General features: G+C 48.2%; 1 protein-coding gene across 1 annotated transcript in view; it reads right to left on the bottom strand.

Annotated features, from left to right (window-relative positions):
* Positions 1 to 374: 374 nt before the first annotated feature.
* LOC135902898 (uncharacterized) overlaps positions 375 to 14660 on the bottom strand; it is a 28460-nt gene continuing 14174 nt past the window's right edge. Inside the window, exons 8-13 of the mRNA XM_065433209.1 lie at positions 11462 to 11524; positions 8874 to 8968; positions 8055 to 8125; positions 6903 to 7134; positions 2697 to 2793; positions 375 to 1018 (exon numbers count right to left, since the gene is read on the bottom strand). Coding sequence (XP_065289281.1) covers positions 679 to 1018; positions 2697 to 2793; positions 6903 to 7134; positions 8055 to 8125; positions 8874 to 8968; positions 11462 to 11524 — 898 coding nt within the window. The 3' untranslated portion in view covers positions 375 to 678. The remainder of the gene's footprint in view (positions 1019 to 2696; positions 2794 to 6902; positions 7135 to 8054; positions 8126 to 8873; positions 8969 to 11461; positions 11525 to 14660) is intronic.

The raw sequence follows: 14660 nt of genomic DNA, 5'->3' as shown, positions 1-14660 counted from the left end.
CAATAGTGTCATGTATACTTTAACTTGGCTTCCTGCGAACCACTATTTATCCCGGACAACAATATCGGTTTTAAACAGTGGTTCATTAAATAGTGGATCATTGCAAACCTTTGCGAGCAGAGAACGTCGTTGCATTACTTCAGTATAACAACAAACTGACTCTGCAAATCAATTGGCCGTTTACGCGTCGAGCGCTTCACAGCGGAAGATAGCGTGTGAACGCAATAACCGCTCGAGCTGCGTGTGAACGCAATAACCGATTCGAGCTGCACGAACGGCAAGACAATATCCGGTTCCCGTGTCGCATTGCTAGATTCGGCGACATGGCATTGTCCCGTCGGCCACGGGGCGCGCGCACGGACAAGGCCTTCCCGGACGCCAGCCGTACTGCCAGTGCTTTTGGCAGTATTTATTTATTCACATTTTCACTTGCACACAAGACGAAAAGCCAGGAAGCGCGCTATCCGCCACCGAAGGCCCGAGCTAGAAGTTTGGCTCGCGCTGTGGGACACGGACAGTGTTGACACCGCCACGAGTGAAATGCACACTACTGCCAATTTAGGGAGGTGCATCTTGGGTCGAGAGTCCAAGCACAACAGGAACCAAGTGCAAGCGGCTCCGCGGCGTTGCAGCAAAAGGGGCTCTCCGGTTGGTGCAGGGAACACTTCCTGTTAAACGCTACGCAACGTCGTCGGCAGCACTGGACGGCTTTTGCCGAGACGACCCGGTGGCAGAGGGATGGTCGGTTCCGCCCGATTTGTCGGCAGGTCTCGGCGCGTTCTTCTTGGGCTGCTTGCGGCGACGGCGCAAGAGGTGCACCGGGCGACGGCCGGCGGGGACATTGGCGGTGACGTCGGCGGCTTCCTCGGCCGCGTCCTGGGCCGACGTGGCGACGGCGAGCACGCGCACCCACGGCGCGAGCGCAGCAGCGGTCTCGGCGCTCTGTCGCGATAGCCAGGCGGCCAAGTGCTGAAGCCAAAGCACGTTGGTCAGCGGCTTGAACCGGGCGGCCTGGTTGCTGTGGGGTCGCCACAACGCGAGGAAAAGAAGAACGATAAAAAGTGAACGTACAAAGTCCGTGCAAGACTAACAAGGAGGACGAGATGCAGCCGAAAAGACTTCGAAAAGTCTGCTCGTGCAAAGCGGAGATGTGGGGCGGCCTTTGCAACAGAAAAGTATACTTCTCCACTGAAGTTATCAGAGAGGCGACACACACACGCACACACACCTATATATATATATATATATATATATATATATATATATATATATATATATATATATATATATATATATATCATAAGAAGCCAACAAACACTGACACCAAGGACAACATACGGGAAATTACTTGTGCTTAATAAATGAAATAAAGAAACGATAAATTAAAGCTAATTAAAGTGGATGAAAAAGCAACTTGCCGCAGGTGGGAACCGAACCCACAAATACCCAAGAAAGTGGATGGGAAAACGGCGCCGCGGTAGCTCAATTGGTAGAGCATCGCACGCGAAGTGCGATGGTTGTGGGTTCGGTTCCCACCTGCGGCAAGTTGTTTTTTCATCCACTTTAATTACCTTTACCTTAGCGTTTCTTTATTTCATTTATTAAGCAATAGTAATTTCCCCTATGTTGTCCTTGGTGTCAGTGTTTGTTGGCTTCTTATGGTATGACTAATAAAAATCGAGCCCCTCGGTTAACCCCCTTTCTTCTCGTTTATATCATATATATATATATATATATATATATATATATATATATATATATATATATATATATATATATATATATATATATATATATATATATATATATATATATATAGAGAGAGAGAGAGAGAGAGAGAGAGAGAGAGAGAGAGAGCAGACCTTACAGAAATACGGAGCAAAGACAAAAGGGCGGGTAACAACATGTCCAACTCGTAAGGAGACTGCCGAAAAAAACGAACAAATAGCAAGGAAAAGCTCACAAATAACCTATGCCTGTTCCAAAAAAATGCACCCGTTGATTTGGCAGGAGAAGGCCACACATGCGGCCCCTTATAATAAGGGTAAAAATATCTGCCTCGATCCCCGCAAATAGCCAACCCCTCCTCCTCCTCCTCCTTTTCAGCGTACCAGCAACTCTATCCTCACGTGAAGAGACAAAAAACTCAAATCAGTTCGAACTGTTACTTGAAGCGAAAGCATTCTTCAACGGTGACACAGTTGGATGGCTTAAGAGGACGCTCTTGTGCAGCTCATCCATACACAAGAGTGCGTGGTCACAAGTGGTTAACGTAGAGGGATACAGAAAACTTAGTCTGCGCTCCATATGGCACTTGTACGAGTGAATGAAACTGGTATGTCCGATGCCAAATACGCACAAGCTAACGCAAATGCAAGGTGCGTGGTATAACTTCTTTATACGTTATTACGTAACAGCGCTGCCTATTTTAAGCTGCTCTGCAAAGATCTCAACTATTAACCAGGCCCCAACGCAGTCGCTGCGGACGTCAGCTTTATTTTTCGGGAAATCAGCATACGCTTATTGTGACATGACAGAAGGAAGACGTCACTGCTGATACGCGTCGTCTTCCTTCCGTGCTGTCAAAATAAGTGCCGCAAATTTCCCGGAAAGTATGAGTCATCTAGCTCAGCTGCAAACCGTAGTGCGCCGTCTCTATGCCAACAGCGAGGCAGTCAAAAAGATGGACGACTTGCCTCAGTCTGGAAGCCATCCTTTCGCACACACGACTCTCTTCTTCGCCCACGACGAACTCACGGTGGCGGCTCAGTTCAGTGTACTCCGGCCTTGCGTCTGCGTCAGCGAGACGAGCGGAAAGAAAAACGCACACGACCAGCGGCCATAAGGAATGCGAACCCGGGCTCGGGCGAAAGTGCGGGCGTATTTGCCTCTGTAGAACAAACGGCCGGTGCAGGACCGTACCCTGGAATTATTGTCGGAAAGGGTTTTGAGGGGACAATGGCGGCTATTTTTGAATATGTAAGTTCACCTATTCGCGCGTATGAATGAAGCACATCGCTAACACATGATAGGATAAACATATGATACATACCGGGTGTTCAAAATTAACCTTTATGGTTTTCCTAATGTTAGGCACTGGGAGGCACGCGAAGACCACCTGTGCAAATACGTTATGTGGCCAGGGGGACACAAAGTGAGGTAATTATCGCTGTCGGCCGCCTAATTAACTAAAATTGAATGATTGACTTTTTGTTGACTGCATTAAGTGGGAACGTTTGTATTGAAACGTTAAGATGCAGTCGTGTTTCTACACAGTATCAGTTGTAAGAATTCTAGCGTGTCCGTGCTCCGAGATATCCGATTCTAAATTTTAATTGTCGTTGGCGAAATAAAAAAAAATCGAATAACCTGGCACCGCTTTCGTAACACGCGACCGCGCAGCCTGTAACCATGGCGGCAGCTGCCGTGCCGAGACAATGGCGCGAGCGGAGAAGCCGGAGGGCAGTGCGCGTGCGTAATGGTGACTAGACGAGCGGCCGTGGTCCTTGCCTGGGCTACGCAAATAATGTGACTGCTGATTTGCGAGCATTGTAAGTTCTACTGAAATCAAGAGCAACAACTGGCCGGCACATCGCGTTGTCATACGTTGATTTCGCCAGCCGAGAGGGCAAAGGGAAGAGTTATCATCTTTGCCTCTGCCTCAGCCCTGTTGTCAGGCTAAACGCCGCACGCAACAGCCGCGTCACAACAGATAGGAAATAAAGTTAAATTATGGGGTTTTACGTGCCAAAACCACTTCCTGATAATGAGGCCCGCCGTAGCGGGGGACTCCGGAAATTTGGACCACCTGTGGTTTTTTGACGCGCACCTAAATCTAAGTACGCGGGTGTTTTCGCATTTCGCCCCCATCGAAACGCGGCCGCCGTGGCTGGGATTCTACCCCGCGACCTCACGTGTTTAGCAGCCCAACACCATAGCAACTAAGCAACCACGGCGGGTCATCAGGGAGGAGCTTTGCGCCGATCTTAACTCTCTTACATGCGTAATCATGCGAACAATTAAAAATTGGAGTCGGACATCTCGGAGCACAGACACGCTAGAAGAACTATTCCAGCTGATATTGCGTACAAACACGACTGCCTCTAAATTTTCAATACAAACATACCCACTTACTGCAGTCAACAAAAAGAATTATGCAATTTTAGTTAATTGGGCTGCTGACAGCGATAATTATCACCTCACTTTGTGTCCCCCTGGACATTTAACTTATTTGCACAGGTGGTCTTCGCGTGCCTCCCAGTGCCTAATTTTAAGAAAACAATTGATTAAGATTAATTGTGATCACCCGGTATATCGACGTGTAGTAAATACAGTGATATATAAATTGTACATGCAGTATACCGCCGCAGTGATAATTTCGGAGTGTTTCAGGGTCCGCTAATCATTCTCCTGGTTACGGGGCAGGGTGCATGATTTGCCCCCAGGATCATTGTTGTGCAGGATTCGAGAAATGTTTGACCCAAGTGGCGCGACACTTCTCGTTATTCTACTCACTTGAAAAGTACTGTGAAGCCTCGTAATAGTAGCTCCAGATATAGACAATGTCCACTAACAGTGAGAACAGAAAAAAAAGCGTTGATTACGAAACATCGTAGTAGTTTTGAAGGAATTCTGAAGCTGTTGTCGCTAGTCCGTTTTCAGTTCTTATGCTACTGAATGGTAAAGACTGGCGTGAATTAATCCGCGTGTCGCACTCATACTGACGTTAACCGCATGTCACCATTGCAGTTTATGACCTAGTATGCTATTCGTTGAGCAGAAGTACTTTTCCTGCTAATTTCGTAAAGCATGTGGGCATTTTTCGTGCACTGCCACCGAGATCGGCTCAGTCTAACGCCGTGGTTTAACACAGCGCTCCAAAGCGCTAGCGGTCACGAGGGGAAAAAAAAAGTAGCAGGTTCGCCCTAGAGGCGAAACATCGATTGCGATAGCAAATTAGTAGACAGCTATACGAAGTGAGGAGAGCAGTCTCATCGGCCGTATAAACTTGTAATCATTCGCTTACTAACTAAATTAACAAGCATGGTGTCACGCGCGCACAAGCAAACATGAACACATCTCACTCGACGACCGTGCACACTCGCTGTAAAAACGCTGGAGTGAGAAAGCACGGCAGCAGCAGTGAGCGAATTGACCTTCGTGCTGCCTCTTGCTTCAACGCGACCTAAGCGGCGAGAACAGAGCGCACACGAAGCCCTCGGTGCACGTAGACTATATGTACTCATCGCAGATCGCTTTGAAGGTGGGCTTGGGCGGCCGCGCCATACGCAGCCACCGCCGGAGTAGAACGCCCCCCCCCCCTTCACTCTCCCCCCGGTGCCCTGCGCGCGACAGAACACGGCGCGCTTCCATCTCGCTTTCCTCCCTTCTGCGCGAGAGAAACCATCTTCGGCTCGCCCCTCGCACACTCACTCGCACATACAGCATACGACGACGGCATAATCGTCCTTGGACTTTATACGGAACGACACGGCGACGCCGACAGCAGAAATGGGCCTGGAGGGTAACTGTTATTGCACTAAAATGCCGGAAACTGGAACGTGACGCACGCGCCGGACGTCGCAAAGAACTAGTTGGCTTGGGCACGAGAGAAGTGCGAGTATGACCTAATGGTTACGTAAGCGCCCATACGTGTGCCGATCCCGAAGATAGTGAAATACCGGCCCATCCCGCGGCGGAGGTGAAGGAGGCGTTAAACACTCCCCATACGTGTGCTGATATCGAAGATAGTGCAATGACGGGCCGACCCGCGGCGGAAGTGAAGCAGGCGTTAAGCACCCATACGTGGGCTGATCCCGAAGATAGTGGAATACCGGCCCATCCCGCGGCGGAAGTGAAGCAGGCGTTAAGCACTCCCCATACGTGTGCCGATACCAAAGATAGTGCAATGCCGGGTCGACCCGCGGTGGAAGTGAAGCAGGCGTTAAGCACTTCCCATGCGTGTGCCGTTCCCGAAGATAGTGGAATACTGGCCCATATAAATTATGGGGTTTTACGTGCCAAAACCACTTTCTGATTATGAGGCACGCCGTAGTGGAGGACTCCGGAAATTTCTACCACCTGGGGTACTTTTATGTGCACCTAAATCTAAGTACACGGGTGTTTTCGCATTTCACCCCCATCGAAATGTGGCCGCCGTGGCCGCAATTCGATCCCGCGGTCTCGTGCTCAGCAGCCCAACACCATAGCCACTGAGCAACCACGGCGGGTAATACTGGTCCATGCCGTCGCGGAGGTGAAGCAGGCGTTAAGCACTCCCCATACGTGTGCCGAGCCCGAAGATAGTGCAATACAGGGCCGACCCGCGGCGGAGGTGAAGCAAGCGTTAAACACTCCCCATACGTGGGCTGATTCCGAAGATAGTGCATTGCCGGGCCGATCCGTGGCGGATGTGCAGTTCGCGATTAAGGGGCCCACATACACAGCTTCACTGGTCATCCTTCTTCACATAGCGGAAGGGCGCCGAGGTTTTTTTTGAGGGTGCATATGTACTACACGAGCGTTTCTGCATTTCGACCCCATTAGAATGCGGCCTCTGCCATGGGGAATCGAACCCTCCAGCCTCAGCAGCAGAACGCCATGGCCACTGGGCTACCTTAGTCAAGCACCGTTAGGCCCCGATTCACACAGTCGCCAAACTCCCCGTGTCGTCGTTGTCACGGCGTCGGCGCGTCCGTCGTGAGACAGCGTTTCCTCGCTGGCGCGTGATGAAAAAAATGGAACGCTAGCGACGTTAAGAGCATCGGCCAACGTCACCCGCGCGTTATTTTCGCGGACTGCGTCCAACGGCTGTGTGAATCAGTTATGCCTCACACTTTGAAGAAGTCCACAGTGAAGCGGAAGCGCGTCAGCGCGTTTATAGTTAGGACAGCAGGCCTTACCTATGGTCATCCTGGCCATCTGGAGTCCCTGCAAGCGGATCTTGAACCCCGCGCTGGATATCCGTTCGAGACGGCCCCGTAGCGTGAACTCGACGCGGGGCGAACGCGTGGGACGGACCAGCACGGCGCCGACCACTGGCAGCCGGTGCTCGAAGTCGAGCGCGGACTCGGCAACTGCTAGCGCCCAGCATGCCTGCTCCAGCACGCTCTCAGCTTGCGCCGGACCGGGCAACTGCGCGCGCGGAGTGTGTTAGGTTAGGTTAAGTCGCAGGGGAATGGTGTAATGGCCGCGAAACGCGCTATACCTTTTATAGACACGGCAACTTGCAAAAAGAAAAGTGTGCACATAATCATCTGTGATAGTAACAGTCGTTCTTTAATTTATATAATGATAAAAACCGCACGAGGTCGAATGTTTTGGTTATCTTTCGTTACGTTTGGAGGCGGCGTCAACGTTATTTAATGTTGCCAGGGACATACACTTCAGCACAGCGAGTTGTTAATGAACGCACTTGGCTGTTACCAAAAGAGCGCACAAATCACGATCGATATACGTTGAACATATCTTTTCTTTTATATTTCAGTTGTATTTCCACGAATTCTAAAATCAGATGTCTTTTTTCTTTGCAGCTGCCCAATAAAACCTAAAAAAGATAACCCCATTCTATGTTAGAAATCGATATATATTATCTATTTATATTGATCTATATCTTTTATTTATTATTATTTATCTATTATCTATATCTATTTCTGGTTTGGAACTCTTAAACAATATTGTTGGGTTTCGGCCAATGTTTACGTGTATGCTGTATTCGTCCTAAGTTGGATTAAACTTCAAATACGGGCAGTAGCACGACACTTTCCATATATAGATATGGCTCGACCTTGGTAAATTTTACTGGGATGGATATCAACGTCGGGCCTGGCGAGATATATTCAAACATGCGAAGTATAGGTCAGATATCAGCGTTATTTAAGGCGGACGTCATTGGTTACCTATAAATTGTAAGAATGTGCGCCTCTATAAAAGTTATACCCTATGATACCCCATTTAGGGTGTACGAAGAAAGTAGCCACCCGAACGTCGACGCGTCACAGATAGCGGGCGCGTGCAACTCATCTTTCAGTGCCGCGTCACGACTGCAGACGAACCTCGCAAGATGTGAGCGGACGCCAGCCAGACTGGATCTCGGTCACCAGGTAGTGCGCGGGCTGCTTCAGGTCTGGGAAAAGGCGGGCGCACACGACTCAGTTGGCACGAGAACAGCGCGTGAATCGAGGCCTGCGCCGCGACGCGTGGGACCCCTCACCGGGAAACAGTAAATCAGTCGAGAGCGAACCAAACTTCATTTGCGTTTATATTTGGCCGAAAAACGCAGATCGTTAACGAAGAAGATTGAAAGCCGAACCTACCTTTTAAAAAAATGATAATTTCACGCCTAATGCGCCGTGCTCGTGACGCCAGTGTGCTCGTGAATTTAGGATTAGGCTTATATCTTTAAGGAGCGCAATGAAGTCACTACCTTCGAAAAAGTAGCCGCGATAAAACGCAGTTAAAATGTGCGACGTGGTGCTAAGACTGACTTGTTCGGCATTCCGTAATTGCAATCCTTACCAATCCAGCCTAACGCTTCTCTCAGTGCCCCCTTAAGCCCAAACAAGCGTCAAGTGGAACAATAGCGCTGTACACTTTAGACGATAACTGGCCAGCTGAGGAGGCTGGTGTTGGTATACAGGGTGTCCCAACTATCATGCACCAAGATTTAAAAATATGCAAACGTCACGTTGCTGGACAGAACCGTTTGCCGTCGCTTGGAGATACTCAGAATATTTTTTGCATTCCGCCTGATTACATAATTAGTCTTAATTATTCAACTTCTCAAATGTTACAATTAGATGAAAAGTGTCAGACGAGAAAATTGTAGAGCAACACGAAAAACTCCCGATATGAGAAACTCAACATTCACAAACCTTCCGGCGATGTATCTCCTGCGGCTGGGCCTTCACGGTTGCGCTGGCGCGCGTCCCACAGCAACTTCGGATATTTGTCTCGGACAAGGCTGGTCCTGCGAAGCAGGCACTTTCTTGTGTGGTGCACGTAGTCTGTTAGCGACAAAAATCTCCGACGGTAATATATTTTAAGCTTTGCATTAAGCGCAAGCTAATTAATCATAAACTTGGTCTGGCCGGAAGCAGTACCACGAAAGCGCAGTCCAAGTCGGTAATCATGGGACAAGCCAGTGGCGCTTCGGGTGCACTTCCGATTGTCGCGCGGCTACGGGACAAGTTGACTCGTGAATCCTCTTAGAACATTTGTAGACGATGATCGTTATAGGGAACCTCGAATACAAAAGCAGGTGCGCCTTGTCCGACCCGTGCTGTGCTGCTATATCGTGCTTGTTCTGTGAGTGGACTGTGATTTCACGCAAAACCTTAGACGCCGCAGAGCGTATATATAATGTACACCACCGTGTTAACGCGAGAGCGTCAAAAGCTCCGTGGCGCAGAAATTCCGGCTTCGGCGTCCCACATCGACCGTCGTTTCGGCAAACATCATTTCGAATCATGCAAACGCAGCCACGCATACCCAACCACGCAGACCCTCCGGGTAGCGCAAAGAAGTTACTGAAATAATTGAATTTCTGAAAGTAAAGCGCGTAAGAAAAGTCGTACAGTACGACTTGCACACAACCTATAGACATGATAGCGTCGCATTGTGATTTGAATATACGAGAAAACATAATTCTGTTACGCGGAAACTCAAACACAAACCCCTTTTGCAGCGTTTCTGCCATTCATAAATCAGCCACGGCTTCAGAAATTTGCGCGCGCCGGCGCGCGCAAATCTCGGAGACTACAGAGCGGCGCTCCCGGTTCCTTGCAACACCAGATGACGCTCGCCTTCACCGCATCGTATATACAGAAACACTACCGCATCGCGGCCCAAGGAAGAGGCCGCATTTCTACCAGAAAGCTCGCCTTCGTGCATAGCGTTCGCCGCCAGCGTTTCCCTGTAAACATTACAGTTACATACGCTCCAGTTGCCGGGAAGCGTGGGAAGCAATCAGGCATATTTTGAATGCTATCGCGTTCCACTCTTAAAGGCGAAGCTTATGCGTCCTCCAAATTTTTTCTCATCTTTTTTTCCAGGCAGCGCCGTCCTGCGAAGCTCTTAAAGCCTATGAACTGACCGGGTAGTTAACTACGTCTTTCTTGCATTTTCTGAAGTACAGAAAGCCGCGCGAGTCTGTCAGCATTCGTGATGGTAGAGCAACGTAGAGAAATGGACGCGTCTATATAAGTGACACGAAAAAGCGCTGAGTTCGCATCTTCTGAAGTTATTTCTAAACTAAAAAAAACTATGGCGCCTTCATCTCGTCGGTCATTATAGACGCCACTCGAAGATGAACCAGGAGGAGCGAAACGCAAGCTAGCATAATACGACGTGTGGCTTGGGGGAAAGCTGGTTCACGATATTCACGTCTCCGTAATGCGTGAAAGCAGGTGACACGTGAAAAAGTACGGCAGAGGCGCCCACTCGCGAATAAGTGTATTGGCAGAAAAAAAAAGAAAAAAAAAGAGAAAAACGACGTTTTCAAAGGTGCGCTGTCAAACTTTTGGATGGCGTTGCTGTATCCATGTGACTCTGAGAATTAGTCTTCAGTGTATACAGGTTGTCCTATTTCACGCGTGCGTTTTCGCGAGCTTAAGTAGATCGAAGAGGATGAAAGTCCCGCATATCATGTGGGGCATGCCAACGTATGATGTACAAAAACATACGTGTTTATATATGTCAACGTCATACTTCTCTATAATCATATGAAACTTGCCCCATACGATATACGGTGCGTTTCAGCGAACACTTTCAAAAATGCTTAAAAAATTGCCGGTGGCAGATAGGACAATTCTAGTCCATGAGCTGGTCTACTCGAAGAGGCGGACATTACTTGCACAAAAAAGTGAAATGCGTATTGAAATAATTGACAAAAATCAATAAGTTCTAAACTATATAATTACCTTATGGCACATATTGCAATTTACAAATTCTGGCCGGAGAGTTCGCAAGGCTGATCCACATGGAACGAATTATCAGGATGACACCAGTTTCGAAATAATAATTCCCGAACTTTGCGGAGAAATGCGTTGCCGTTCCAGTAACGTTTGTGCTTTAGTGCACAAAACCACATTTTGTTAAGAAATTGCACAACAGCGCATTTTTAGCACTATTTTGGCGGTAAAAATCGGCGCAAATCTCGTCGACGAGCCTCACCCACTTACAGAATTCAGAAAATTTAAGCTGGGTGGAGAGAGAGAGAGAGAGAGAGAGAGGGAGAGAGAGAGAGAGATAGAGAGTTTGATCGTCTATGCTGTGATCGACTGCTCAGTTTGTACAAGAGGCTCTCATGAGGCTCTCACAAGAAGCTCTTTGTAGAGTGGCGCGAACTGGTACACCGGCGACCAGCACCTTAAAAAAATTGCACACCAGTAGCTTGGGTAATAAATATACAGCCACTCTTTTCGTATGCGAACTTTGTTGTAAGGGCTTCTTGCTTTCGTACCTGGCATCCAGGAAGAATGCCGACGTCCGGTTCTGGGCGTTATCCTTGAGGCTGCAGAGTTCGCTGTTGAATAGAGAAGAAAGGAATAGTTTACGAAATATCGGTCAGCCAGGGATTATGATTCGATTGAAACTTGCTTCTACAATAACTGTTTTGGTACGGTATGCGAACAGATTTTACGAATATGGTTATATTTCATCATGTGAATTGTCTGTGTTAGTTGCGTATAACACACGTAAATACACGCACACATGCACACAGATTGTCCTTAGTGCTTCAGCTTCGTTTTTAAGATGCCTTGATTGCATCTGTTCGGGTAACCATTCATGACAGGCAGCACCCGTCGTTTACTGTGGATAAGTTCCAACTCACGCGACTGGGCAACATTGGGCTGTTTTGATAACGTGGTACAGCTACAGCTGACACTACTTAGTAAATTGCACTGCTGCTGACACGACTTTTGGTCTTGCCAAATATTATTGTTACATGCTGCATGTAGGCAGTGATCGATGTATCTGACTGCTGCGTATTGCTTTCTATTCTTAAATATCTAGGGTTTTAGGTGCCAAACTCACTATCTGATTAAGAGGTGTGCCATAGTGGGGGAGTTCCGGATCAATTTTGACTGCTCGGGGTTCTTTACCGTCCACCCAATGTACGCTACACGAGTGTTGTTACATTCCGCCTTCATCTGAATGCGGCCGCCGCAGTTGGGATCGAGCCCGCGACCTCAAGCTCAGCAGCGCAACGGCATAGCCACTGGACAACCGCGGCGTCTACGTTGTTAACTTCAAAATGGCACATCCGACTGCTATTGCGAAGTTTTGGGCAAGAGCAGTTGACGACGTCGTGAGGTTGTCTTTGGATCTGGACGCGTATTCGACGCGCCACGTACATTTTTTTTTGCACCGGACTCGCAAGACTGATTTATCCCAAGCCATTGCAGGCTTTTGTTTCACATTTGCCGCATGACCAGTCCTTGCCACAATTTGTCTAGTGGACACGTCACTTTGCTAGGGCATTCGTGCTACACTGTACGGCAGCCGTTACGTAGCAAATCTGGACGGATTTGTAGAGAAGGTTACATGGCTGGCCATCGATGACGACGGGACGAGAATGGCTTCAGCGGTGGAGCACGGAGCAGTGCGGACATTGCGCACGCGTGCTGGACAGAAAACGGTGGGACACAACTTTATCTGTCTTGGGCTCATTCCGAACGCGCCCTTTCGTAAGCTAAACGAAGGGGTGCCTTTATTAACATCGCAGCGTACAAGACGACACTCCTGATTACCGACGAACAGAATCTTCTACACAGGGTGGATCACTTATTTATTCGCGATGAGCATATCGCGCGATTCGGCCTGTTCAGGTAGGTTACTTAAAGGGCCCCTGAAACGGTTCGGACAAATTTTGTAGGCGCGTAGGGTACAGCTTAAGTAGAACATTCGCACCACAATTTAAGTGAAGCGTTACGTATTAATGGAGCTGCAAGCGATTAGAAGTTACCCTCCTCCCTAGCTATGATTTTCCTCCTCAACTCGCTCGCCGAGCGAGCGGCGCTAAGCTCCGCCTTCACTGGTTCAGCGTCACGATGCAACGTCACATCGTTCACTTCCGGTTGTTTAGGAGCACGTCCCCTCCCGCGCGAGACCTCTCCGCTAGCCGCTTGGCCGTCGACCGAGAGCTATCGAAGCCAAGAGCGTTGATCGAAGCAGCGTGCGTTGCGAGCATTCTGTCGTAGTGCCGAACGTGTCCGATACTCCGCTAAAAACAGGCAAGCTGGTCATTTCGGCAAATGACTGGAGGCATAAACTCAAGCTGATGAAGGAACTTTAGCGTAGACGTACGTGAGCGGCCTGATCGGTCTGCACGGTCCAGACACTTGCTGGCGCAGCGCTTAACCAGTCAAACAAAGCGCTAATATTGCTCTAACCAATTGTAAAGCATTTTAAACATTTATAAATCAACGTGTTGATGATTACACTCCTGCGAAAAATACACACCAGCAGCAAAGAATACACTTCGTTGCTGCTACTGTGTATGGTTGAGCTCTGTGCCACCAGGTGGCTGCACCGTGCAGACCGTTCACATTTGGCCTTCTGCTCATCTCGTGGCTCATCCCGGCGCAGTCAAGCGGCCAGACCCTGTACCCTTGCGCTTGCGTTTGCCCTAATACTGGACTCGCGGTTTGCAGGTCGCTAGGTTTGCAGTCCACAAGGCAACAAAGTCGAATCATAGTGCTCGCGAAAAGACTGAGACCGACTCTGACCGCGGAGCTCTCGTCAAAATGGAGTACGTTGTAACACAAGCAGACGACACTTGCTGTGTGCCGGAAGTGCTGAAGTGTACTAAAAAACTATTTTTCTGTATTCTCTTTAAGTTATTTTCTTTTTACAAAAACAAAGTAACTAACATTCCAACTATTACCAGCATCATTTGTTCCCCATAAAGTTGGAAAAATTATCGACCACGCGCCCTGGTCAGCCAATCAGATAGCTCGCCCATGTGACGTAATATGGGTTATTTGCATCATATGGGTAGGGGCGGCTTAAAATTCCGCCGAGCAGTGCGCTGCGATCGGCAGCGATGTGTGTTTTTAAAACCTTATAATAAATTACACGCTTTACGCAGAGCACTTAGATGCATCAATTAATGATCAGAAGAACCTACTCTAACGACTCAGTACGTTTGTAGAAAATCGCCAAAATCGTTTCAGGGTCCCTTTAAGACGTTGCTTGCACAACGAATTTCAATGACCATGTAGCTATTTTAAAAAAGAAAGGTTCAATAATCAACCTTAGTTATTCCTTTCAGGACACATACACCAATTGCGAAATTGAAGCTGAGCAATAATGAAATTCATGTTTGCATAGAAGAAATCATGAAGTTAGGCGAACTTTCCAGATATCCGTGCTTAAAATGCGCTACTAAATTAATTGGTCTTCCAATTACAGTTTCACAAAAAGCCTCCCAAAACAACAACAAAAAAGCGACAAAAAACAGCAACGTATTTTTTGAAGTCTTAACGTAAGGAACAACGTATTTTTTCGGACGAGAACGCTGAAACACCCGCTTTGTGGCCTCTTATATCTTCAGGGTGTTGTTGCCTGCAATCTGATAAATATTCTGACTCCGTGTCTCCCGCTAGTGGGTGAGCGCAACTTTTGAGGAAAAAGCAGGCAATTAAGCAAAACTGAGG

This window comes from Dermacentor albipictus, chromosome 1 (assembly GCF_038994185.2).
Source record: "Dermacentor albipictus isolate Rhodes 1998 colony chromosome 1, USDA_Dalb.pri_finalv2, whole genome shotgun sequence".
Classification (NCBI taxonomy): Eukaryota; Metazoa; Arthropoda; class Arachnida; order Ixodida; family Ixodidae; genus Dermacentor; species Dermacentor albipictus.
The sequence above is the reverse complement of the archived record's forward strand: the minus strand, read 5'-3'. Positions and strand labels throughout refer to the sequence as shown.